The following is a 27,051-nucleotide window of genomic DNA, read 5'->3' as shown; positions in this document are numbered from 1 at the left end:
TCCATTCTCAAACATCTCCATATGTGTGCCAGCATAGGTTTTTGTGTGGCCATATGAAAAGCTGGATCGATAAATTGATTTAAGTTAGAAACAAGTTTAGGAAAATAATAGATTTTGCATGGTGTTTTTCAGGCCTATCACTTTGTGATCTGATTTGTTACTGTTCAAGTTGTTGCCTAGCAGTGTATCATGTCAAAAGGGAGAAAGAGGAGTTTGTGAGACTTAGTGGCAAAAAAGTCTGATACACTGCAAAATTCTAATGAGGTGACTATTGAAGTCTGTGTGGCAGCCTTCAGAAACAAGAAGCACCACACTGCACTTGAAAAAAAAGCTGTTGTTTGCAAGATAAAAAAATCCATGCTGTTATACTTGCAGACTCTAAATTTAAGAACAGAAACAGAAAGCATGTAATCTCCATCTGCATAGATAACATTGCATGATGAGAAGACACTATCTGCATTTATACAGACATAAATTCTGTGAATTAATATATTCTTACATTTTAGAGCTTTGCTGTTTGCCAATTTTTCCCCTCTCATAAAAAATCTGTCATTGTAGCTTTGTTATTTATACACATTTTTTTCCTCAGTGTCCTTTGTCTATAATTACTTTCTGGTAAGTATCCACTTCACATAGAAATATATCAAACACACACATGGGCAGTCCTTTGTGACTTGCAAATGTAAGTATTGTAATATTGATATATTTTTTTAATGTAAGCTCTCTTAAGGAATGATCTTTACAAACACAAAAATTTCTTTATTTTGTAAACATCTCTATTTCTTTCATGTTGTCTGTTCATAAGTCAGACGAGAATAATGGAACTCTCAGCTTCAGTGGATTATCTCCAAGCTTTGATCAGAAAGTGAACGCTCCGTGCTGAAATGTGAAGCCTGCCAAGGCTTCATGCAGTACGACTGTTCTGTTCAGAATTTGCTGGCTGTCCATGCAAGTGTAAGAGCATATTGATCAGCACACACAGTGGGATGAAACTTCAGCATGAGAACAGAATGCAATGGGAAAGCTTCAACTTATAATTTTTTAGGGTGAACAGGAAAAGACACAAATATATATATATATATATATATATATATATATATATATATATATTTTTTTTTTTTTTTTTTTACATCTATATCTATACCTATATATCTCACTTGCTTATTTGAATCCAGTGTGAATTTACTTGATCAAAAAGTGAAGCAGTATTTGATGGCTGTTTTCATTAAAGTAGAGTTGCGTATCTACATAATTTTGCCTTTATTTAAAAAAAATGGAAATGTGCATGTATGTTGAACATGTAACCAGAATGCTTATCTTGCTTGTTTATGTGTGTAAAAGAGGAACTGTTGAAATTCTTGAATAAAATGAACAGCAGAAACTATGAAAAAATAAAACTTCATTCAATAATATACAGTAAAGTAGCACCAGGCTTAATAATTAACCTAATTTTTTTTTTATTTCCATGCTAATATTAAACTTCAGAGACTGTCTGAAACATTCATAGAAATTCCTTCAAACAACAATTTTCTATCTGGCATCCAAACTGAGAGGAGTCTCCCTTTTTCTGTATGTGGCATGTCTGGAAAGATTAAGAATAGAACATTATTTCAAATATTACAGTTAAACACTTTCAGAAGTCCCATAAGAAACTGAAGAACTTGTAAAATTACCCAACAAGTGGAAAGGTATAGGTACACTAAATATATTTCTTTAGTTTAGGAAATCTTGAATATTCATACTTTTTCTATCTAAACATAAATATTTTCTCAAGATTTTTCTCAAATTTCATATTTGAATTCAAGTGTTAATCTATAGCTTCATAACAGAATAAAAAAGAACTGATATCAAAATGCTCGGACATTGGGAACAATGGATAGAAGGGCAATGGACAATGAGTATTTGGTTTTGTTTTCATTTTTCTTAGACTTCAATTTTATTGCACAGTTTCCGTGCATATTTTTATTCCATGCATATTTCTCATAGCTGAAAATACAAAGAAATTGTCTTGTTTCAATCAGTAATGGCTGCTGAACCTTTGCTTTCCATCAGTAAATATTCTACAAAGTTTTTGAAAGACCATGTCAGGTAATCTTATCTTCTTTTTTTTTCTCTATTAAGTTTACCTCTATGTCAAGTTTAGACTTAGTCAATGGCACTGACTTCACATAATTTCCTTTCTTGACCATCATATGAACCTTCCAGGCAAGGGTAATTTTCTATAGGAGAACATATTTTGCTTTTATCAGGTTTAAATTTCTGAAGATTTAAGAAGAATTCTGAAGAAGACTGATCATTCACTCTAGCTCTTAATTTTTCTCCGGAATTCTAGAGTTGAGTGAAAAACTCTAAATTGTGTCTAACATCAAAGACATAACTCACAAAGTAGATTGTGGCTAGGACAGCAGCCTGAACCCAACTGCAGCAAAGTACAAAAAGACATGTAAGATATAAGTATAAAAAGACATGTAAGACATATGGACTTCTTTTTCTGACTTTTTTACTGAACTCTAAATCTCAGTCTTATTGTAGTTGCTTGTGGGAATTCCTGAGTCTTCAAAAAATGCCTATCCTTGGCCAAATATGAGAAGTTCCTCAGATGAGGTAATGGAAAGCTGCTGCTTCTCTTGTTCTTGTCTTAAAGATCCTTCTTTAACAACATATTATTGTACTAGAATATTTCATCACCCTATGTTTCAATTGAGAAAGCAAGGAACTTCTTTTGCACTGGATAAAGAGAAGATGGAAAGGAACTAAGTGGATATCAGAGCCCCTTTCAATTCTATAATTCTTCAGGTAATCAGGTGCTTTTGTATCCTCTTTGTCTACAGTGAAGTTTTAAGAGAAAAATTTTTGCTATTAATAAACAATAAAACATGTTTCCAATGCCAAAACAAATATTTTAGTTATTTCTTAAGTAACTGGAAAGATTTAGTTTCTTGCAATTCCTTCAAGAGAACCTTAAGCAAACGATAAAGGAGAAAAATCGTAGAGATAATAAAAATTTTAAAAACACAAAGGAGCCCTCATTATTCATTCTGTCATGGATGTGCAGAACACTGTCCACACGGTGAAAGGAACAGGTGAAAGGACTATTTAAAAAACAAACAAACAAACAACAACAACAACAAAAACAAAACAAGACAAAACAAAAAAAAAACCAAAAACCAACAAAACAATAACAAAAAAGTCCCCAAAACAAACCCCTCCCCCCCCCAGAAAAAAAACCCAACCAACAAACAAACCCAAATCCAAAGAAAAATAGGAGAAGGATTGTCTGAAAGTTATTGAGTGCATAGTTAATGATAAGTCTATAGTGCATAGTTATTGAGTGCATAGTCTGATAAGTCTATGCTGAGCTCCTTCTATGGCAGGTAATGTTAGAAACAGAGTTTAACAAAGTAGAAACAAGCAGATTTAATCTCTCTGTCCTTGCATATTTAGATCAGGACAAAACTGGTATCAATAGAATTAAAATACTCTTTTCTTGATGCTGAGGGATTCAAGAACATCAGGTGTTTCTAAGCAGAGTCCCCACTGCATTCCCCACAGAACAAGCCAGTCATTAGTTTCTCAAAGATATGTCAAAGGAGCTTTTCCTCAGCTAAGTGTTGCTGACTCTATAAAGTGAACAGTTTTTTGAGGAGAGTGATTATTATGTGAGTGCATTTTATAAACAGTGGGAATATAAACTGTCAGATTTCCTTAGCTGATCAGTATTCTCTTTTGATTAGTATTCTTATGAATCACTTGTGAAAGAGGTAAAAAAAAAGGAATTGCATATTGTTGCTGATATTGTGTTGGAATCGCTTTAAAACAGTATAATGGAAAGTGTTAGACTCAAGACGTATAGAAAAGTGGAAGTCTTAGGTAAGGAACCACTGCTCCTATTCTGGACTTCCTCATCTGAGTCAAGTCAGGTTTTACTGTAGTTAAGGACTTAACTCCCAGTAAGATCAAATTAAACCAAATACCTGTGAAAAAATCCTTTTCCTAATCCTGAGCTTATTCCGTCTTCTTATTACTAAGGGATAAGCATTATGAAGTGAAAGTTTTATGAGGAGAGGAAAATATTAGATTGGTGCTTGAATGCAAGGAGATCAATTGCTCTTCATAGCTTACAAAAGCAGGTGATACTTAGCAAAAATTTTGGGCACAAGCTGTGACATAAACGAGAATGTAAATGATTTTATCACACAAAATGTGTGTGAAAGATATTGATATTTTTCTCTGCATCTCAAAATATTAGACTGCCACAGGGCTTAAAACCAGTTTAACAGCTTGATAAGGAAAAGGTGTATCTCACTAACTGCTGAATAGACTAGTTTATTGGCATAGATAAAAATAATCTTTTCAAAAAGCCAGTTTCATAACTGAGTAAGAGGACTGTTGCACCTAATGTTAGTGAGAGGAAAGTTTTGCTTGCAACCTTTCTAAGAGAGAAGCTATCAATACTTTGCCTTAGAAGATAGCTAAGCAAAGAGACAGGAAGAATGTGGAGGCAGGTTAGAAGATGATTCCATGACTCATAAAATGTAGCTCTGGTGTAGCTTCTGTAACAAGGTTTTTACCTGAAAATGTGAGATTATACCTTTAAATGGCTTGTGATTGACTTCTTAGGTAATATCTATGACAGATTATGTTTTTCAGCTCTCCTTTTTACCCTGCTATGCTTTCTTAGTTACTAACAGCAGTTCCATACTAGAGGTTCATCTTTTCAACATCATTTTCTGTTGGTTTATTCTCAGTTCTTACAAAGGGCAGCACTTTAACATGTGTGTGTTCTGCAGAATAGAAAACAGATCTGCAAGTAAAACAGTTGCACACATAGCAACTCCATTTCCAGATCACTGTGTTAATTTAAGAAAAGAAAATTGAAGAACACAATTGTAAAATGACCTTTAACTTTTCCTGCATTGCATCAATTTACCATGGTGGATTTATCTTTACAATTTTTTCCCCCTCCCAGTGTTTGAACTCTACACATTCTCTTGTCTAATGACTACTAGAAAGTATGTAGGTAGCTGCTGGGTCACTGAATAAAAGGGCAGAAACTTTTCAGATTACTGTCTATCACTATTTTTCACCTGTGGTTACAAAATCTATATATATATTTTATCCAACAGCATAGTAGTTAAGAATACACAGAACTGAGGGAAATAACATCGGTTATAAATTAATTAAAGAAGGAAATACTATTGGAAGATAAAAAGTCTCTGTGCAGTGTTTGTAACTTACAGCTACAGTTCCTCCACATGTGAGTTTCTGATTATTCTAGGGGACAAGAATCTCGATATGTCTTTTAAAACTCATTGGCTCAATGCTTTTACCCAGTGATCACTTTAAGCAAAGATCATGATTTTATTTGCACTGAATTCATAAATAACTGGTAATTCGACAATTATCTGTCTCTCTTCATTATCCCCTCACTTTTCTAATATTTTCTACAATCCTCTGTTGCTGGCTGCAACTTAAGTCAAAATACAAGGGACAATAAAGTATGTACATGTGCAGTATTTCCTTATACATGAGAATTCTAAAAATAGCCTGTAGAATAGTGATGATCATTTTTCTTATCCCTCTTATTGTGAAATTGGCAGTCATCAGTCACCAAGAATTTTGCCAAGGGTCCAAACGAAGTAAATCTTACAATTATTAAAATTACCTCAATTTTTAATGTTGACATTTGAAATGTTCTTCTCAAAACCAAATAAATATATTCATATATTAATTCATGGTTAGGAATGGATTGAATGGAAATATCTAGAAGGTTTTTTTAAAAAATCTTTCTTAATGTACTGATAAAAAATTGAGGTATGCAAATAAAACCTAGAAGGGTTGAAAATAATAAAAATACTAGTTTAGTAGCTTTGGGCAGGCTAGTAATGCAACAGCTTCTGAAAACCTCAGAATTGTTTTACAATCAATGAAATAAGGATGTTGAAGCAACTGAGAAATTAATGTACCTGCACATATATATTTAAATGAACAAAAATGTTCAAATACCATTATTTCCTTGAGCTCCCTCCAGTTCTCCTGGGTTCACTGATTTATTGTTAGAACAACCCTAAGAATAGTTTTGCTGGGAAATCTGGCCAAATTACAATCTGATAAGACCCCTGCATGAACTTGAGAGCTGCCCTGGATCCTGATATGACACTGCACTGCAGTTCACTTGGCACATTGCTTGCATTGATTTTCAGGAGGAAGTCTAGCAGCTGACACCTATCTACATCTTTGGTGGGGAACATTTCCTGGAAGCAGCAGAACTCTTGAGAAATATTCACACTTTGTTGGTTGGTGATTTGCTTTTTCATTTATGTCATTAAATAAAGCACTAAAATCAGTGTGAGATTTTCACTGGCAAGTGTTTTTCTTGACAAGAAAACAGTTTTGTAGCTTGTTTTATCTCCTATATCATCACTGTGTGAGTGACATTTCATTACCAGCTAGAAGAAATGAAACAGACAAACTGATTAAAACTCATTGTGCAGGTAAAAACACATTAATGTTGCAAGAACATTAATGCCATGGAAAGGAAGAGTTATCACACAATTCATTCTGATGTTTGAGTGTCTGCTATAGACATGCTGCATACCTACAGAACTTCTAATACTGCCTGAAGCCAAATTGATATTTGAAGTGGTTGTGAGACCAGTGCCTTGAACTGCACAATTAGATGACCTACTCATCAGCCCAGTAAGGACAAAATTAAAGTGTCACTGCAGGTGACTATATCTCCTTCAACAATAGGAGCAGAATGTTCCTGTTGTTAAAAGTCTTTGCAAATATTTATAACCCCTAATCCTCTCTTACCTGCATCAGACCTTGCCACTGTGTATGTTCATGTAACATGCATGTTCTTGTATGCCAATATTTAAGTTATAGTTTTGCAATTTTGAAAGGTCCTTTCAGTTCAATCTGTTCTCAGCTCTGCCTTCTGCTTTGGTCAGAAGATAAGGTTGGGGAAATTTCTTAACCTCATTTACTCTTAGCCGAAAATCTACAAATTTGTCTTGTCTACACCTGCCACACCCAGATTCAAATATTTATTTTATACTATACCTTTTTCTTGTTGCACGGAAACTGGGGCCTGATCAGTGGATGGACAGAGTTGCTGGTGCTGTCGATTTTTGACACTTCTCTGTGTTGTCAAATCTGACAGGTATAGATTTGTCAGATTATTTTGAGTTGTTTAAATTTTAAATGTAAGCATTTTAATGAGTTAGTATTGTTGCACCATTTATTAAGATCATATGCCCTCATTTGTTGCTGTATTAATGTCAATGTTATGAAAGTTGATGTATTTTGAAGTAAAATAGAAAGACTGAAGATTCAGGAAAAATTGGATTTTACTATTGTTTTGCAGATAACACTGCAAAAGAAAATAATTGAAAATGTTAAAGTTAGTATTTTAGAAAGATAGAAGACAAAACATGGGGTCTGATAAAAAATTTCTGAGAAAAAATATATAGGAGAATTAGATATTGAAATATTTTTCATATACTTTAACATTTTGCTATGTGTTCTATTTTGACTTATGCTGCATATAACACATGTTTTTATAAATACTATAATAAATAGCATACATTTTGTATATCATTAAATATAAAAGCATTTTATGTACTTAAATAATTTTCTATTTTTCTAGTATATATTAATATATTTTTCTCAGTTTCAAAAGTAATATGTACCAGGTAGCAATTCTTACTTATTGCATTAATCCTATAAAAATTTTACAAAATAGAATAGTAAATTTTCTGCAAATAAATTTATAATATGAAATTCAGTACTTTTATTGTTTGCATTAATTATTTGTATTATGCATTATTTAATACAAATTTTTATTTTTATCATGCATATTAATTATAAATATTACAACAATAATAAGAGCATTAGTAAGAGCTGCCAATATTGAGGGCAGCAGAAGCTGTCTACAAGTAATTGTGTGTAAAAAAGACCTTTTTTTTGTACCTTATACTGGGATGAAAGTGTTTAAGATACCTTTTTATTTATTTTGGTATTGCTTAAGTATTAAAAATGGGTCTAAATTAACTCTTTATGAAGAATGAATGAAAAAGTAAAGGAGAACTGCAGAATGACTTCTCAAAAAACTTCTAAAAAAGTTAATCCTTAAGATACACCAATTTTAGACTGGATTTCAGATTGGAGTCTCCAGGAAAAGCTACCAGAGTGTGAACAGGAAACCGAAGTGTCATTATGATATAGTTTTAAGCCTCCCGGAAAGAGGACCAACTTGTAGTCTAGGATTGGCTTGGTAGACAGAGATTTATTCCCAGCTCTGCCTAAAAATTGTTATGTAATCTAAAAATATTCTGTGGGGGACGGGTTTTTATCAGTGGACTTTACTGCATATGAATACTCAACACTGGAGACACTCAGAACTAAAATTCATCTAAAATACTGGGTTTTGCCTCTTAGTTTCTTCATGTGTTAAAAGAAGATTATAGATACCATAGAAATGCAAATCCTCTATTTATTCTTTTTGATTGAACATCAGATTTAACCAAATTGTAGGGGTTTGAATTCTAAAAACCCCTGATAGCCAAGGTTTGTTTTTCTTTCAGGATTCATCCCTTTATCATTTGATGGTCTTTTTCCTTCAGACCTAATTTCTTTTAAAGTGGGGGATTTTGCCCAAGATTTCAGATTGTGAGGGCCAAGCCATAGGAACAATCTAAAAATCTTTGTGTCTCACCATTCTTCATGCACATCCATCCTTCAAGAACACATACAGAGGCCATAAAAAGTTTAAAAAGCATCAAATTTTATTGTTTCCCTTGTACAGATGCTTTGCATTTAAGTAGTACATTTTGTATTTTTTCTAAATGGATCAGATGTATTGCACTCTTATGTGCAAATGCGTGACACATACAACTAGATCTAGCACTTAATCACAAATGTTTGGTGCAAACTCTACACTGTTTGTCAACATGTTGTTAAACCTATTGTACTTATGGGTATCAAACCATCAGTCCTGAGTCTTCATACAGAGCATCTAAAAACCTGCCCACATGTCAGAGTAATCAATACTGGGCAGGCAGAATGAAAGGGCTGCCTGGCATAAGGTAAGAACAGCAAGCTGCAAACCCCTGATTCTTGACTCAGCTGTTTATATAGATCAAATTTACTCTTTCATGTATAACAGTCTAAGACAACTATGAGGAAATAAAAAATAATCTGGACTTTGTGGAGAATGGAACTTTATGAACAAGTCCAGAGGTGATCAAGTTGATTAGAGGGCAGAAGCAGCTTTGCTACAAGAAAAGGCTGAGAACTGATATTGTTCAGACTGGAATGGAAAAGGCTTTAGGGCAGCCTAATTGCAGCTTCACAGTAACTGAGGGAGCCTACAGTAAAGATGCAGAAAAACTATTTACAAGAGCATGGTCAGGACAAGAGGTAATGACTACAAATTGAACAGCAGTAGGTTTAGATTAGATATTAGAAACAAAAATCTTAACTGTGAGTGTGGTGAAGCACTGGAACAGGTTGGCCAGAGAATTTGGGGTCTCCATCAGTGGAAGTGCTCAAGGCCTGGCTGGATGGAGTTCTGAGCAATCTGGTTTAGTGGAAGATGCCCTTGCCTAGGGCAGCGAGGTTAGAACAAGATGATTTTTAGGCTCCCTTTCAACCCAAACCATTCTATGATTCCATGATATCTTGTGATATATTCTGCTTTCCCTAAGATATATAAAGACATGTTACCTAGCATATTGTGTCAGGTGAAGCTAACACAATAGATCTAGTTCCCTTGCAATGTTAAAAGCCCTTGAGATACAGTTAAAAAAAAAAAAAGACAAAAAACCCAAGAAAAGAAAAAAAAAAAAAAAAAAATAAAAAAAAAAAAAGAAGAAAAAGTGAGGTGTGATTTCTCCCTTTTTCCTGCTCTGGAGTTCATTGGCTAAAAGGTTGCTGCTGTACCTTCCTGTCAGTGGCAAAATCCAAACAATCATCTATCATCAGAAATTCACTGACATAGCCATAAACAGCAGGCAGGATAACACAATGTTTGTGTCACAGCTGCATGCCACTCAAAAGCCCATTCAATGGAACAGAGCGTGGTTTGCTGTGAGCCTCAGCTGGAGAAATTCAGTCACTGCAGTGGGAGAGCACCCTTTCGGGTTTGGGAAGTCCACTGTAGCCTGCTTCTCTGAAGGTTAAAGCTTCATGAAACCTTTTCAGTTCATTACTAGTGGAATTCCTCAATGACAAGTCTTGAAAACTGGAAGATTTTTCATTTTACCTTGATAGAAGGTGTATTTTTGTAAATTGAAACAGACCGCAATAGGTAGGCTCTTTGAAACAGAAGCATAGCCATTATGCATTGTGGGTGTCCCCTGATGTGAGATCCTGAGCTGCCTTCTCCTCTGGTGGGAGACCAGGTGAAAGCCAGCATTTTGTTAGGGCATAGATTAGTCTTCTTAAGGAGTAAAAACAACCTGTGTAACACAGCTGGTATCTGTGAAGTATATGTTCTTGTTTATAAGTGTGGTTATTTCATACGTACAAAATGTGGACCAGAATATTAAAAAAGAAGCCATTATATTTTTATTATATTTGAAGGTTCTTATTGTTCATGCAAACTATTTAGATACTATCCATAATACTCTCTAAAAAAACCAAAATTATATGTGAGCAAATGAAGTCATTTTTGCAGGTGTTAAAGAACTCAGTAATTTATTTTCTCCATTTTTCTTGTAATTTCTTAATGATTAGCTTTTTCACACTTTTCTGAAGGATGTGAAATAAAGGTGCAAGTGAGAAAATTTACTGCAGTTTGCCAAATTTTATATTTGGTACATTATTTTGGATTTATTTTCCAATTACACCGAAGACATATTTGTCTTCCATTTTGATGACTAACACAAAATAGAAAAGAAAATCAGTATGAAAAAAATCATTGCTCTAATGTCACAATATATGGATTACTTTTTCAAGATTTAATTTCCCAAGTAATTCAAGAGGGGTATGTGTAACTTAGATCATTATGTTTTTCTAACTTAATTTAAATAAGCAATTATTAGGTTTTCTGAACTATTCATGGCTCTTGTTTCCAGATAATTAATTGTCACACATAGTTCAGATTCCTTTTATGCAAAATGTGTATGCTTAACCAGGAGTGCCTTAGGACATTTCCAAGATGAATACAAGGTTTTCATGCTTGTATTTATCATTGATAAGTAAGTTATGGAGGCACACGCTGTGAATGAGAGAATTAGGTATGTCTATATAGGATCAGATAATACAGATATTTGTATCTAACAATAAAGTAGCCTGACAATTATTCATGCAGTACAAATATCTATAAGGCTAGGTACTTTCAAAAATATTTAACTAGAAATTCTTTGCAGAAATTGTCCTCAAGGGAAGAAAAAGCAAAACAACACCAAATCTTTCAAATAATTCTCTCTTAGTAGCATAGAGGTTTTGAGAGGTGCTTGAGGGAGCAAGAGACAATAATGAAGTTACAGATTTCATTATTATGATTGTTTGTCCCTTTAAGAAAAGAAAATAAAAAATAGTAGAGTCCTTTTGCCTTGGGTCCTGAACTTCTCACTGACAGATGAGAAAGCTGAGGTTACTCAAAAATATGAGTCATTTAAGTGTAGATGAAGCAGAAATAAGAAAAGAGTTTCATACAACAATGGCACTGAAACACTTTTTAGTTTGTTCTGTAGTTTCCAGCGGGTGCAATTTGCCACTTCAGTTCTAAGCCAGTATAATTGAAATGGATAGAATCTTATTGGTAAAAATAGCAATGACTGTATTGTCAATTATATGCAGTCTTCTTAAAACTTCTTCAACTGTGAAAGTGATCTTTCAGAAAACTGTGCCTATGTTGTCTTTTTCATTTGAAAAGATGTTGGACAAGAAAGAAAACACTTACTGAAATTAAAACAGGATTTCTGTCTTCATGGCCTGTTGATAGAAGTGAGGAAGGTTTTCCATTACTCTATGTCTTATGTAAAAACATGACAAGTTAGGTAATGCTGGTAATTTGGCAGCTGTGTGTTACTTGATACCCACTGTACCTGAATGTTAGGATGGACATCTGAAATTCAAATTGAATTTTAAATTTCAGTGGAAGTTAATGAATGTCTGGAATATTGATTTTATATATCATTAATCTTGCAGCTTTAAAAATTGTTGAAGGTACAAAGCAGTGAAGACTCATACAATTGTTAGAACATTACATCGATCACATACATTTTCATGCAGAAATAGAGCACAAAACATACTATTATTTAGTATTCCAGCATAAGATACATACAGTGGGTTCCATTGTTTTTGACAATTTTTTACATTCTTTTGCTATTATGCAAACCTTAATGTTCGGCATCAAAAAACCAAGCAGCTAAACTGGATAAAATTAAAAGAACTTCTGCAGCACACTTGAGTGAACTTCAAATTCCTTTAGAGCTGTGGTTCTTTACACCAAAAACCTCAAGGGGAGGGCACTTGATTGGATGGCCAGACCCCGATGTGATGATAAAATGTTACTCTCATAGACAGCTGTAGGAAATCAATCCCACAGCCATGAGACATACCATGAGGCATGAGGCTCATGGCATGATGTCATGCTGAGAAAATGAGAAAGTATCAGGTGGAGGCTGGATGACCTTTATCACTGCAATCAACCAGGGAAAAGAGGGAATGATGCTAATGGGTGATGGTCCTGTTCAGTCCTTGTGCAAGACCCTCAGTCTGTAAATCTGTTACACTCTATATACCTCTTTTACATAAAAATTGGCTTTCCCCATGCCCTTTATGATGACAGTGACAAAATACTGGACTAGAGTCACATCTCCACTTCTCCCAAAAGTATAAATGGGCATCTAAAATTCTCAGTGGTAGAGAATAAGAATACATCTACTTTACAGAAAAATTGATGGATTTGTTTTTCTCTCCTCCACAAACTAGGGCTGACTCTTTGGTAAGATTTGTACCTCCAACCACATTGAGGCATACCTGGAAACACCTTTGTATTGCACTATACATTTATATTTCGCAGCTCTAGCTAATTTATTACCATCAATATAAAAGAATCTAGAACTTGTTGCTCAAAAAACTGAACTGCTGGTAAATCTATGTTTTTGAAAGTTCTTGCTGAAGTCAACCAGACATAGTGTTGCAATGGTTAACTACAGTATTGGTGAATTTTTGATCAGATCATGAATGAGACCAGTCTAATTATGTAACCCACACTACTGCTGCACCTGGCACTGCAAACAGAATTAGAATGCCAAGTTGGTTAAAATCAGGAATTAAGCATAGTCACATCCAGCTCCTTTGATTCTGAGACCCATATGGAAAACAAGGTTTTTGAGGGTTTTTTCTTTCAAACAGTGGTACTTTTAACACAGCAGTAGCCATACAGAATATTGCACTAAATCTTACATCCCAGATTCTAAAGTAGGGAGGACTATGATTTTCATTGTCAACTTTCATACATAGTCTGTAGTCAGCTCCATATTGCCAGTTGTGAGAGGATCTGAATTACCTGACTGTAGTACACTGGGCTGCTTTTCCAAGACAACATTCCTGTTTAACTACATTTGAGACCATGCATTTCTGACAGGTTATATTTTCTAGATGTTCCTTAGTAAGAATGTCAGCATATTCTACTTTATTCTTGATCTAGAACTAGTGAATAATGATCACTGAACCTGTTGCCTGATGAAAATGCATCTCTACACAGCAGCAGCTCATTAGGAGAATATATGTGCATGTAATGTTTTTTCATCTATGTGTTGTTAATATGTCTAATTGTTACAATGTTAATGGTATACTGAAAGATTTCTTCAATTTACTAGATTTTCTTCAGATGACAGCTACATCTTCTCCTTAATCTTCATTGGAAAGCCAGCAAACATGACAGGACACTAAAAATACGGCTTATTTTATGGGACGTACCACTTAAGAGGTTTGTAGGCCTCCATGCTCTAATCATAGATGTTTTACTTAGCAAGAAATATTTGTAATTAGCACAGCCTTGGCATGAGTATGAGCAATAGCATTAACCCATATGCCATCTAAAAGAAATATGAGTCATTATCCATAGGTTTAAATTCTCTTTATGATGCTTCTAGTAGGCATTATAAAGAGGCACACCTAGAGGCAGTTGTGTGCAATCAGGGATAAGAATATATTTTCAGTATTGTGTTGTTCAGAATGGAGAAGACAAGGCTTCATGGAGAATTCACTGTATCCTTCCAGTATATAAAGGGGGCTTATAAACAGGAGGAAAAGGGCATTTTATACTGGGAGAGAGTGTCAAGAAAAGGGTGACAGTTTTAAATTGAAAGAGGGTAGGTTTAGAATAGGTGTTGGTAAGAAATTCTTTACTATGAGAATTGTGAGGCACTGGAACAGGCTGCCTGGAGAAGTTGTGGATACCACACCCTGGAGGTGTTCAAAGCCAGGTTGGGTGAAGCTCAGAGCAACCTGGTCTAGTGAAAGGTATCCCTGCCCGTGACAGGGCAGGGATGATCTTTAGTGTCCCTTCCAATTGAAATCATTCTATGATTTTATTATTTAGTTTCTGTTGCTAGAAGTGTTTATGTGTAAAGATAATAGGTATTGTCTGAGTATTAATGACTGAATAGCATAATTTTATACTGCAGAATTCATACATTGAACTCCAAGCAAAAAATTGTGCACTTATCTTCAAAACTGTACATCCCAACTTAGAGAAAGCACATTTCATACATGTACATATATTTTGGCATTTAAAATACACAGCTAATTTCAGTGCTCTTGCACTTTCTCTGTCAGATTGTCTATTGATTAACATTTTCCTGTCTGGCAGGAGATACATGGTCACACTGCAAATATGTTGCTGTATATATTTATGAGTATGGCTACTACTATGCAATATAAAGACAGGGAAAATTAATACATTTACACATTAACTTCTATTTCATTGTAAGATTTCTTGGTTTCTCTGACCTGATGTGCCTCCACCAGAGAAATAAGCTACAGTTGACTTGTTCAACTAATGTATCAATATCACAGACTTCAAGCCCATAAAAGTCTAGTGAGCTACTTTGAGTTATTTTTGTCCTCGTATCCTATCACAATGCTCTGGAAATCAGGAATGAAAGAGTCTTTTTACTTTTTGCCTCTGCAATAAACCAAAAATGTTATCTCTCATTTCTTTAGGGAAAAGACAGTGCAATCTCTGTTTTGTGGAGGAAAAAAAAAAAAGGAGCAAATGCAAGGGTAATGTTCTAAAAGATGCATAATAAAGATAAAGTTGTGGAAAGAATGTATTGTGTTAAGGGCTGTACAGAAGAAAATAAGAAAGATGCTGCATAATGTATCTGCCAAATCTCCTATGAGCCAAAGCTCTGGATTTCACTGTATTTTATCACTGAATTCCAACAGTGATAAATCTTTTGCTTCATTTACTTTTGTTGTTAAGTAAGGTGATCTTCCTTTATAAAGATGATTCATAATCATTTTTCTGTGGCCTGTTCTGATTTTGGCCTTGACAGTACATGGACTTATACTTAAAATAGGACCAACTTCTCATCCAGTCATTTTCTATTCACATCCTCCATTATAGTATAATGAAAGACTAGAGATCAAAATCCACTTTACTGTCTCTGTAATCATCTGCTTCAATGGTTTCCAAAGGTGGAAAGCATAATGACCTGCAAATGCTCCAGTTGCAAACCCAGGTCCAACTGCTGTTATAGGTCTGGTCAGCTGTCAGTCCAGCCTGGCTGGGCCCCAGATGGCTGCCAGAGGGACATGGGTGCACTTGGCTCAGTGTAGGCCCTCAGAGGAGGAGGCTCTGACTCCTTCCATGACGAAAAGGAGAAGGGAATATGTAGCTCATGTGTTACCAACTTTCAGAATTATTTCAATCAGCACACTCAGCATCCCACTCCTCCAAATTTGTTGATCTTGTCATACCAACTTGAGTTTTCCCAGTTCTCTTCTATTGGTATTTTCTCCTTCTGCATTGTGCAGGTGATTGAGACATCCCTTAGCTCTTGTGAAATGTAATTATTTATTTATTTCTAAAGAAATACGTTTGGGGGATATTCTTGGGGGGTTTTTTGGGGGTGTTGTTTTTGGGTTTGTTTTTTTTTTGGTTGGTTGATTTGGTTTGATTGGGGATATTTTAGTTGTGGATGCTGGGTTTCAGTTTTACTCATGAAAATGTCATTATCAAGAATTTTTATTTGCTTTTCTTTGTTCATTTAAGCTATTTTTTATCAGTTTCTACTGTGGGGAGAAAATACTGATAATGTTGAACATATTTCATGGAACTATGAACATGACCACATTTTCATTTCCTAGTAATACTGAACAGGTAAAGCCACCTATTAGAATAAAGCAAACTGTTTAGGTAGGTCTTTATTTTCAATAAAACATCTTTAGAAAAGTAAACAAATATGCTTTCATTGTCATGGTTGTAAGTTTTCAGTTTGAAGCTATAATGAGAACTAATGTTTGTTGGTTCTCAAGGTTCTTTTGTCCAGCATGGAGGAAAACCTAAACTTGGTGTATGTAGGAAAATTCAAGAGCCTCTCTGTTTCTTTCCCCCTAGATACTTCAGTTATCATTTGATACCAGGTTTCTCAGATTTTGCATCTTCTATAGAAGTAAAGAGTCACAGAGTAATGCAGAGATTAGTCTCTTCTTACTCCCTCATAGGGCAAAACTTGCCAATTAGACACTGTATTCACAAACCTTGTTTCAGGAAGGAGTTCAAAGTAAACTCAAAATTCTATTTGGATCTTTTAAAAAAAAAGTTCTTCAGCCCCTCACATAAAACCATATAAACTACTAAGAGCTCAGAGGAAATTTTCTCTCATGTATTAACATGAAAAAAATACAATGAAAATACCAAGGTCTTAGAATTTTATGAATATTGGTCTTTTATATCAATATATATTAGTCTTTTATATCGATTGGTCTTTTATATCAAGTCTTGGTTTTTTATATCAATATCAAGATATTGGTATTGATATAAGTTTCTGTCACAAAGAACCCTAACAAGAATCCTACAAGTATTATACATCTTATGCCCAAGTGATTTTTAAAAGGGGTTGTACATAATATAATAATTCAAAATTATCTATCAGTGTAAAAATTAAAACCAGCCACAAAAATATTACAAAACAATTTTGCCAACTCTAAAAACTAGTCAAGAAAGAAATAAGAAATTAAATGCAGTTAAATACACAAAGTGATGAACAAGTTCAATCCTCAGTTTAGATATACAGAGATGACTGTAACATCTTAGAGAAATTCTAGGCATAAAAGAGACATTAGAAATTTTTACAAAATAATAGCTATGAGAACATATATACAGCTAAATTCCAATGTATTACTCTATAAAGTTTCAGCCTAACTAACTCTTGAATACTGTTCACAGTTCAGAGATATGATACACAAGTAAGCAGCAGAATAACTCATCTGTTATTATGGTCTGAAAATAATTGAATCAATTTATACAACAAAAATTCACTATGGACTATGAACACAAAAGCTATAACTAGTAAAAAACTTTTTCAGCCCTTAAGCTAGATGGTTGTAATGGTTTGCATCCAGACAACCTTTTTTTCCTTCTCAAAGTTTAGCATCTGCTGGAAACAGCTAGTATCTTGTGCAGAAGCCCAGAACCATTCCCAAACACGTTCTGGGAATGCATTCATTGACACAAATTATATTATGTTATGCCTGTGGGCATCTTTTTTCTTCAATCATCAGAATAAGTTCTCAGACTTGTACCCTAGCTATGTGCAGTTGACTAGCACAAAAAAAGTAGGTAGGCATCTGCTACAGGCTTTTGACACAGATGGGCTATGCTCCTAAATAAGTCATTGTTCAAATTATTTTACTTTCTAAGTTTTCAGTGGTGTTGAAAAGAAGAATCTTCTTTGGGGTCTATACAGACATTATTACCATTTCTGAGAGAAGATTAGAAGCATGGGCTGCATCAAAAGCAGTGTGACCAAGCAGTCTGAGGGAGGTGATTCTCTCTCACTTGCTCTCATGAGACCCCAGGTACAGTTCTCTGCCCAGATCTGGGGTTCTCAGCACAGGAAAGGCATACACCTGTTTGAGATGGTTTAGAGGAGAGCCAAAAAATATTAGAGGGATGGAATATCTTTCTTATGAGGAAAGACTGAGAGAACTGTGGCTGTTCAGTCTGGAGAAGAGAAGGCACCAGGGAGACCTCCTTACAGCCTTCCAATACTTAATGACGTTTATAAAGTAAAATGGCCACAGACTTTTCAGTAGAGCCTACTGTGCTTGTACAAAGGCCAATGTTTTTTTAAATTAAAAGGAAATATATTCAGACTAATTACAACTGTGAGGAACTGGTTTAATTTTGTTATGCCTCAACAAAGGTTGTCAGAGGCATGTGGGGAAGGGGTTGCACATGCACCATGTCCAGGAGGCAGCCAGGAGAAGATGGAGGAAAGCCTTGTCTCTGTGGGGACTTCAACCGGCAAGCAGCTCATGTCTTGCATGGGACAGGCAGTCGGCAGGGCAACACTGAAGGCACTGTACCCCAGAGACACTTCCTGTTCAGATAGCAGAAGGTCTCTGCCAATGGACCACGCTGGGACATTGGACTGGGCTGATGGTCTCCTGTCAGCAGCCAGACTCTGGGAAGAGCCAGGGACATAAAAAGTAACTGCATCATACCCCTTGGCAGGCTCTTTGGGGTTGTTCCTTTTGACTCTTTGTGGGCTCTTCGAATTTGCGTTTGGAATCCTGCCTTTTGGGTCTCCTGCCCTTGCTGGCTCTTGCTCACCCTCACGTCTGTCCTGCCTCCTGTGTCCCTGAGCAGCACCTGGCCTGCTTCATCTCTGTGTCCCTGCCTGAGCCACCTGCATCCACCCCTACCTGCCTCTGACTCTGCCCACTACCGTGATCCTCATCATGACCCTGTCCAGGTTCCTGGGCCTCCTGCCCGCTCTCCCTCCTCTCGTATCCAGCCGCTGCAGGAGCTGTGCCCAGGCTGGCAGTGTGCTCAGCCCCGCCTCAGGACATCAAGGGCACTCCCCGACCTCTGGTGGCAACAGTCTCTTTTCGCTCATCTTCTCTGTCCCTCTCTCTCCCATTTTTCTTCTTCTTGCTCTGTGTTCTCTAGCTTTCTTTAAATGAGCAAATCCTTTTTATTTTGCTCTTTCATTACTAAGAAAAGGTTCTCAAATGCAATGTTTGCCTTGTTTGGCTTAATTTAGTTCCTGACCATCCATTATTCACTGTTCTGCACATTGGAATGTGACAACAAGAAAAAAAATTATGATGGTGGTGTTGAAACTCTGGAACAGAACTGCCCAGAAAGGCAGTAGATATGCCTGCAAACATTAAAAGTCAGGTTGGATGGGGCTCTGAACAACTTGCTGCAGTTGAAGATGTCCCTGCTCATAGCAGGGTGGTGGACTAGATGACATTTAAAGGTCCCTTCCAACCCAAACTATTCTGATTCTATGACTCCTTCTCCTTAAAGAATTTATAGTTCTGATATACTTCTACATATATCTTGGGTCACACCAACAAGCCACTGATGCCTTCTTAGGAGACACATTGCTTTAAACAAAAAGTCATCTCTGTAAGGAGACACAGATGAGAAGGATATGATGTAATCTGTAAGCTAACTGCATGCCTGCAAACAGATTTTTCTCCTAGAGTTTAGTTCCACAGTTTAAGGATAAACTGTCCACAATGATCTCTTGATTTTTTTTTCCCTTTAATTTCATGCTTTTTCAGGATACAAATTCTTCTCTCTTAAAGACAAAGGAGCTGATGCACCGAATGACCATTCAAATAATACTAGATATATTGTCTCTGCACCACAGAAAACTTCAATGCTTTTTCTGAGCATCTGCTTCACCACGTGAAAGATCCAGCAATATGGTAACATTGTGATTTATCTTACTCCTTCCTTCCCTTCTAGTTCTCCGAGAACACAGGATAATATTGTAGCTTGCTACTGACAAAAAAATCCCTCCCTTTTCTTTCAGATGCTCTCAAATTGCATTGATGGAAGCATCAGAGTGGATATCAAAGGCAGAACGTTTTACAAAGTTATCTTGCCAAAGATGAAAAATCTTACAACTGTTTTATTCATGAATTCTCAAGACCATAAGTTTAAAAACTAGAACAGCAGCAAGACACTACCTTGAAAAAGAAGAAGACTGAGCAAAGGTAAGACCTGCTTATCACTAGTGTTTATGATCAAAATATGCTAAATGTTTTTGTTGAATTTTAATAGACTGAGTTTTAAGAGATTGAAGTCTCTGCTTTTGTGAATAATTTATTTGAGAAGTTGTCAGTCTGCTTAGCAAAAATGCATTTCTTTTTATAAACTCAGAAAAAAATATTTTTAGAAGTTCTCTGTCGTAATTCACAGGACTTTTATGATTATAGGAAAACCAGATTATTGGTAAGGTAGGATCATACAGGGAGAAATTTTCAAGGTTTTTATTGAAATATTAGTCTTTGTCACAAGACTCAGAAATATAAAAAATACGATAAGTGGCAATTAAGAAATAAAGAAGGAAAGAAACATTAACCCAAATGTTGTCATAAAAATGACCTCTAAAACATCAAGAAATAGATTAAAAGAATCTGTGATTCAAAAAAATTAACAAAATACATTCTTATTTTTAAATTTCAGGGAGTAAAGCATGGAAATAAGAAAAATTAATTTAGTTCTTACATGAAACAATCATGGTATTTCCATATACTGTCCTTCTTGGTGCACCTAATTTTATCACCTGTAGCTGGCTCAAAGTCTTACACCATACATATATAGAAAAGGTAGTGAAGCTGTAGATGTTGCTTTTCAAATTGTAATTAATATGGGAATTGATTACAAATTAGTTAATCTCTTTATGTTCTTTTTTATCTTTAGAAAATGGTTTGAACCATAACAGAAAACTAAAAACACACACCTCCCTTCAGGTCCAGTAACATCTCCACACTGTTATTTCTCCTTTTTTTTTTTTTTCTTTTCTGTGAGTTTTAGAGGCAAACATGCATAGCTTACACCAAAAGCTTTGAATGTTCCAAGTTAGCAACAGAAGAGTAAAGAAGAACTCTTAAGCTCCTGAAGATCTCAAAAAGAAGGCCCATTGCTTTCTCATCAGTATTTTTACTTAACACCTTTTTTGTTGGAATATCTAAGCTTATTGCAAGTTTCATATATTTTTTCTCAACAGCAAAGCTGTCCTAGGAGACCTCTAAACCAAGACATCCATTTCCAATACTGCAACACATCTTTCTTTAATTTTGTCTATTCCTCTCATGGAGGCTGAGTTTCTAAACAGGTAACTGATGTGAGCAAAGTAAAAAATGCTCTTGGGAAAAGAAGGGATTGATTTAGAGGCTTGCTGCTCCTTTGCTCCTGAAGTGCTGATGCTTCTCTACTGCCCTGCCCCCTGTAAGGTTCTTTATATGAGTCCCCTTAAATAACAGTTCTGCTTGTCCTACTAAAAGAAAGTAATACACTACCTGATGTGACAGACAGTGACTGTGTCAGGTAAGGGAAAAAAAGGAAGAGAATAATTTTTTATCAGCCTAAAAAGCAACAAGCTGATTCAGCTGTATGATACACCAGAAGAACATCAGTAGGAGTTTAGATGCATCAGTTTGGGCATACCAGTTTGCATTTCCATATCTCCACAAACCTTGTGCTTGCTATTCTAAACAAAACTCTTGCTATGTCTAGATCTTTCCTTTAGTATTAAGACCTCCTTACCAAGACTCTGTATGTCAAGGACTAAACAGCAGAATGACCTCCTCAAGACAGTTACCTTTGCATTCTGAAGAAAACTTTTTCACACTCTGTTAATCTGCTTTTAAATATCTTCTAGGAGACAAAATATGGTTATGGTTACAAAATAATTTTGTTGGAAAAATGGAATTTTAGACATTTATCCTTTTTTTTTTTTACAATCTGTTGATATGCTTGGACAGAAAGCTTGTGCATTACTCACAGGCAGCTTTCTTCAGTAAGTGAAAATGTTTCAAGATAATCAATGGACAGAATTCAAATGTCCAGATGCAATTCTTGCAGCACCTTCTGGACATCAGAATGCATTTAGGCTTCCTCTTTACCAAGACAATTCTTATTTTATACAGAATGCCTTTTTTTCTTTTGTATTTCTTTCAACTTTTCACTGTAGTTCTCTTAATTGGTAGGGAATAAAAGTTGTAATATGTTTCAAGCTCATTTGAAGCTGATAAAGTAGCCTTGTAATATTTGCTTAAGTTAGAAAGACAGTCTGACAAAAATGGACAGTTTAAAGTGACTAACCAACTGAAGTTTCAATGACAAGAAACCACTTGGATAATGAATATTGGATAATCAAAGTTCATAATTGGTCTGATGCAGGGTTGATGTGCTTTCTTCCTGTTGATTTTTTTTTTTACTATTAGTGTTAGTTAAAGGCAATAATTTCACTGTGCTTCGACATCAATGATGTTGAGACGACACCCAGATGTTCACAATAATTGAAGAAAACTGACATTTCTATATTGTTACCTGTGAATCATCTAGGATACTACTGAGATGATGCGTCTGCACACAAAAAAGTGGCCATGACTAAAAAATAAGGGAGTATACTTGCATGTAGTGCAATCTATTTGTGCCTATATTACTTAACTGAATTCTGACACAAATCTCTTCAGACTATTGGTTTAGTTTTAAGTCCCTGTTGGGAAAACAGTCTCCAAAATAAAATACAAAAGTATGACCCATTTGTGGCAAGAGTCAATTGTCTTGAATTATTTTAAATTTTTATTTGATGTGTAAACAACCAGAGCTCAAAAATCAGGAGAAATACAGATGTTAAAATCAAATGTATAGTATTTTACTTTCTTCTCAACTGTTCACTTGAATTTAAGCCTTAAACATTTATAATATACACTGCACTTTACTGTTTTTATGATCATAGTTATGACCTAGGAGATGCATTATATTAAGCACTGTGATTTTGTCAAAAAAAGTAATTTCCATTCCCACTGTTTGAAGTGGGAAACAGGTAAAAAAACCTTCAAAACCTATTTCTAAAATGAATGCCACAAATAAAAAGTATGAATCAGTGGAGAAAGAAAAGATGAGGAAAGAAGGAGCAACTAATTTAAAGGCCACCAGTATTCTTTTTGATTTTAATTAACATCATGACAAGAACTTCAGATGCTACAAATATGAAAAAAGCAAATACTTTAATGCTGCAAAAATTATCCCTTTAAAATCTACACCTGATATTAATTACTTAAGATTTGAAATATTTAGAGGGTTTAGAGGATCATTATATGAAAAAGTTAAGTTTATCTAGTTTATATTCAATATGGGCATTGATGATTTTCATTATTTAAATATGATTTGTGTCTAATTTGCTGATCAATAAATCCTATATAAATGTCTGCAAAACAGAAGGTTAAATCTGTATACACAGTTTACATAACATTTTGGTTCTTCCTTTGTCTTGCTAATGATGAAGGTGATAGAAACATTACAGTTCTTGTATTCAATTCACATTATTCACTTCAGCAAAACTCACCATTGCAAAACATGGAAGAACTTTACCTCTGTTGAATTTAAAAGAGTACAGATTAAGTTCAATCCATTATACATACGGCCCTAAACAAAGATTTTGACTACCATGTACATGAGAAAAGAGTAAGTTCTTTATTTTGACAGAAATTGCAGTTGTCAGAAAAGATACTATTCACAAAAATTTTCTAAAATATTTTTCCTCTAATTGATGAACTTGTTGGGTAGGGACCAAAGCTGTAAGACCTGCTTATTCATAAGCAAGAGGGTAGACAAACACACCTACCAGAGTAGTGAAGAATGCTCCCCAACCTTTTCCAAAGGGAAGGAATCAAAGTCCAGCTATCCAGCTACCTGAAGTGCATGTATAACAGTATGTATAATCTGGGTAACAAACAGGAAGAATGGCAGCTTCATACTAAACCCAAGAGTTATGAACACCAGAGGAATCATAGAAACTTGTTAGGAAAGCTCACAACGGGAAAGCTCAAACTCTTTCAGTGGAATAGGAAAGAAATTGGAGGTGGATTTGCCGTTTATTTAAAAGGGGGAAGGTAAAGGTTCATTACTAAACAGGGAGTGAAACTTCACTAATACTGCTGAAAAGAGAGAGATTTTCAGTATCCTCTTTGCCTCTGTCTTTGCCAGTGCCATTGGACCCTAGATCACAGAAACTAGAGGCTGTGGTGCATACATTGACATGCTGGTACTGGAAGATGGACTGAGCTGTGATCTCTTGCAAGGACACAACCCACATACATTTATGGACCCAGAGAGAATCTACCACATGGTGTCAAACAAAAGAAGTGACTGGCACTGTTTCAAGGCCACTGCCTATAACATTTGATAAGCTGTGAGAATCAAGGGATGACCTTTATGACTGGAAGAAGGCAAATGTCACGCCTATATAGAAAAAGGACTCAAGGACCAGGAAATGACTGGCGTACTTCAATACCTGGCAAAGTAATGAAACAAGTTCTCGTATAAATTATTAGAAAACAAATAAAGAGGCAGTGGGGGAAAGCCAGCATGGGTTTAACAAAATCAAGTCACAGCAGACTAACCTGATCACTTCTCTTAACTTAGGGAGAGCAGGGATGTTTCTTATAAGGACTTCAGCAAAGCACGAAGAAAAGCACTGTTTCCCATTGCCTTCTCCTGGAAAAAATTGTAAGACACAGATTGGTCGGATAGATGTGAAATGGATAGGAAACAAGCTAACTGGCTGCAGTCAGAGCATGTTGTACAAAAGCTTTTCATCAGATGGGAAGCCTGCCCAAATCTGGCTCTCTCAGGATTTGACAGAGGGCCCCATGCCCATTTAGTGCTTTCACATTTGGCCTTGACAATGGGATGGAAAGCACTTTTGTCAAGTTTCTGATGACCTGAAACTGGGTGGTTAGGTGGACAACTGGTCCAGCAAGATGGAGAGTGCCATCTTGGGGGAGGGTCTTCTCAACCATTTTGTTTTATTTTGTTCCTGGGGAGTCCATAAGAATTCAGCACCTTCTTATCAAGTGATTATTAGTGTAATTTTTACCTGTTGCTGTTTCATTTTTTTAGTAAACCTTTATTATTTCTTTTTCATTTATATCTTTTCACATTCATCTCTCCTTATTTGTGAAAGGGGAATGGTTAAAACTAAATAGGAGGTAATTTATTTTCAAGTGTCTGCCTGTTAAATTCCCTCAAACCAAGACAGAAGGGTAGGAATGAGAAGACTCAGTTTAATTGGACAGAAAGAAATGGTAATAATTACATGAAATAACTAAAATATACAAAACACTGGATGCACAATGCACTTGTTCACCACTCATTGGCAGATGTCCAGCCGGTTCCCCTCCCTTTTTATATTAAGCTTGGTGTTCTATGGCATGGAGTATCTCTGTGGCCAATGCAGGTCAGCTGTCCTGTCTGTGTCTCCTTCCAGCTTCTTGTGGCCCTTCAGCCTTCTCACTAGTAGGGCATGAGAAGCTGAAGAGTCCTTGACTTACACGGGGTAAGCTATACTTAACAACAACCACAATATCAGTGTGCCATTATCACAATTCTCCTACTAAATCTGAAATAACATCACAATAACAGGAAGAAAAACTCTATCCTAACAAAGATCAGAACAATCACGGAAAATACTTTCTAGAGGGATATAAGTGAGGTGGGAGAGTGAAACATCAAGAAGAGAATGAAGTTTAAGGAAGAAAAGTGAGAGGTCCCACACCTGGGATGACAAAGATGTGTGGCTGGGGAGCAGCCCTGCTGAAAGGGCTCAGACGGACAAGTCAGTGTAGCACTGCAGTAATGAAGGTAATCACATCTCCAGGGGCATTAATAGCACAGAGAGATAAGTGGTAATCCCAAAATACTCAATGCTTGTCATGCTGCACCTGGAGTAGCATCCAGTTTCTGGTCCCAACAATCAAAAAAAGATGCAGACAGCCTAGAGACAGACCAAGGCAGGGGGTCACAAAGATGACCAACAGGCTGGAGAGACAGCTCTTTAGGAAAGACTATTGGAACTAAGTTTTGTCCCTGAAGGCCCTGGGGGGATCACTCCAAGTGTTCCAGTATTTTATGGGTGTCTACAAAGAGGATGGAGGCTTTCTTTTCCAGAGGGGACACATGGAAAAGACAAGTGGAAAAGCTTATGGCTAACACCTTAACATAAGAAAGAAATTTTTTACAGTGAGAACCATCAATAACTGGAACATCACCTCCAAGTATATGGTTAATTGCCATCCCTGCACATTTTCAAGATGTAGTTGAATTGTGCAAGGTAATTCAATAGGCTGAATGTCTTTTGCTGTCCTTTCCAAACTGGGCTGCTCCATGGCTTGAAAGTTCTATGACATATTTGACATAAGATGTCACATCCTTGATATGGATATATTGTCATAAACATGACATAAGATTCTGAACTCAGACACTTAGACTTCACTCTCTGTGAAGACTCTGTCAGGACGATGTATCATTCATAAATCATCGAAGAAAACAGATTGTTCATATTTTCTTGCCAGAATTTTTGTAATTTATGAGTGCAAGTCTTGTCTAACCCCAGAATAGGAGGGTATGAACAAAAGGGGAAAAAAAGCAAGAGAAGTATTTTTTTAGTCAGAATAAGGACAGAGAGTTAGGTATCCTGCTTTAAGGCAAATGTACTGTTTGTTGTGCACAAGACAACTCTGACGCACCAAGAGACAGCAGTCAAGAGTTTCCCACATATTTTATTAAAAATTACATAGCATTGGATTACTAAAGTTATTAGTAAGGGAGACATTATCTTTCAGAAATTATTTTATTCCTACTAATTTAGTAACAGAGTGGTTATTTAGATGCTGTCACTTATAGACTGGTAAAATTACTGTGATTCAAAAACAGTAATAAAAGATTCCCAGAAAAAAGCCCCAAAGAAGAATGTTGTGACCAAGAAACACCTGATTATTTCCAGTAGAGAACTTGCTAATGGAAATTTTAATGGCGCATGCAGTGATGTA

General features: G+C 35.7%; 1 protein-coding gene and 1 long non-coding RNA gene across 2 annotated transcripts; both read right to left on the bottom strand.

The window, feature by feature from the left end:
* Positions 1 to 1,447: 1,447 nt before the first annotated feature.
* Positions 1,448 to 26,383, bottom strand: LOC135291169 (uncharacterized). Its single transcript, XR_010354038.1, has 4 exons — positions 26,272 to 26,383; positions 24,625 to 24,718; positions 7,066 to 7,158; positions 1,448 to 1,582 (listed from the first exon to the last, which is right to left on the bottom strand). It is a non-coding gene; the product is annotated as an uncharacterized LOC135291169 (long non-coding RNA).
* Positions 15,382 to 18,932, bottom strand: LOC135290077 (dnaJ homolog subfamily C member 15-like). The gene is given in 2 exon segments (XM_064403988.1): positions 15,382 to 15,735; positions 18,921 to 18,932. Coding segments are annotated over 2 exon segments (366 nt in total).
* Positions 26,384 to 27,051: the final 668 nt, after the last annotated feature.

The sequence above is a fragment of the Passer domesticus genome, chromosome Z, assembly GCF_036417665.1.
Source record: "Passer domesticus isolate bPasDom1 chromosome Z, bPasDom1.hap1, whole genome shotgun sequence".
In the NCBI taxonomy this organism is placed as follows: domain Eukaryota; kingdom Metazoa; phylum Chordata; class Aves; order Passeriformes; family Passeridae; genus Passer; species Passer domesticus.
This window is presented reverse-complemented; position numbering and strand designations above follow the sequence as displayed.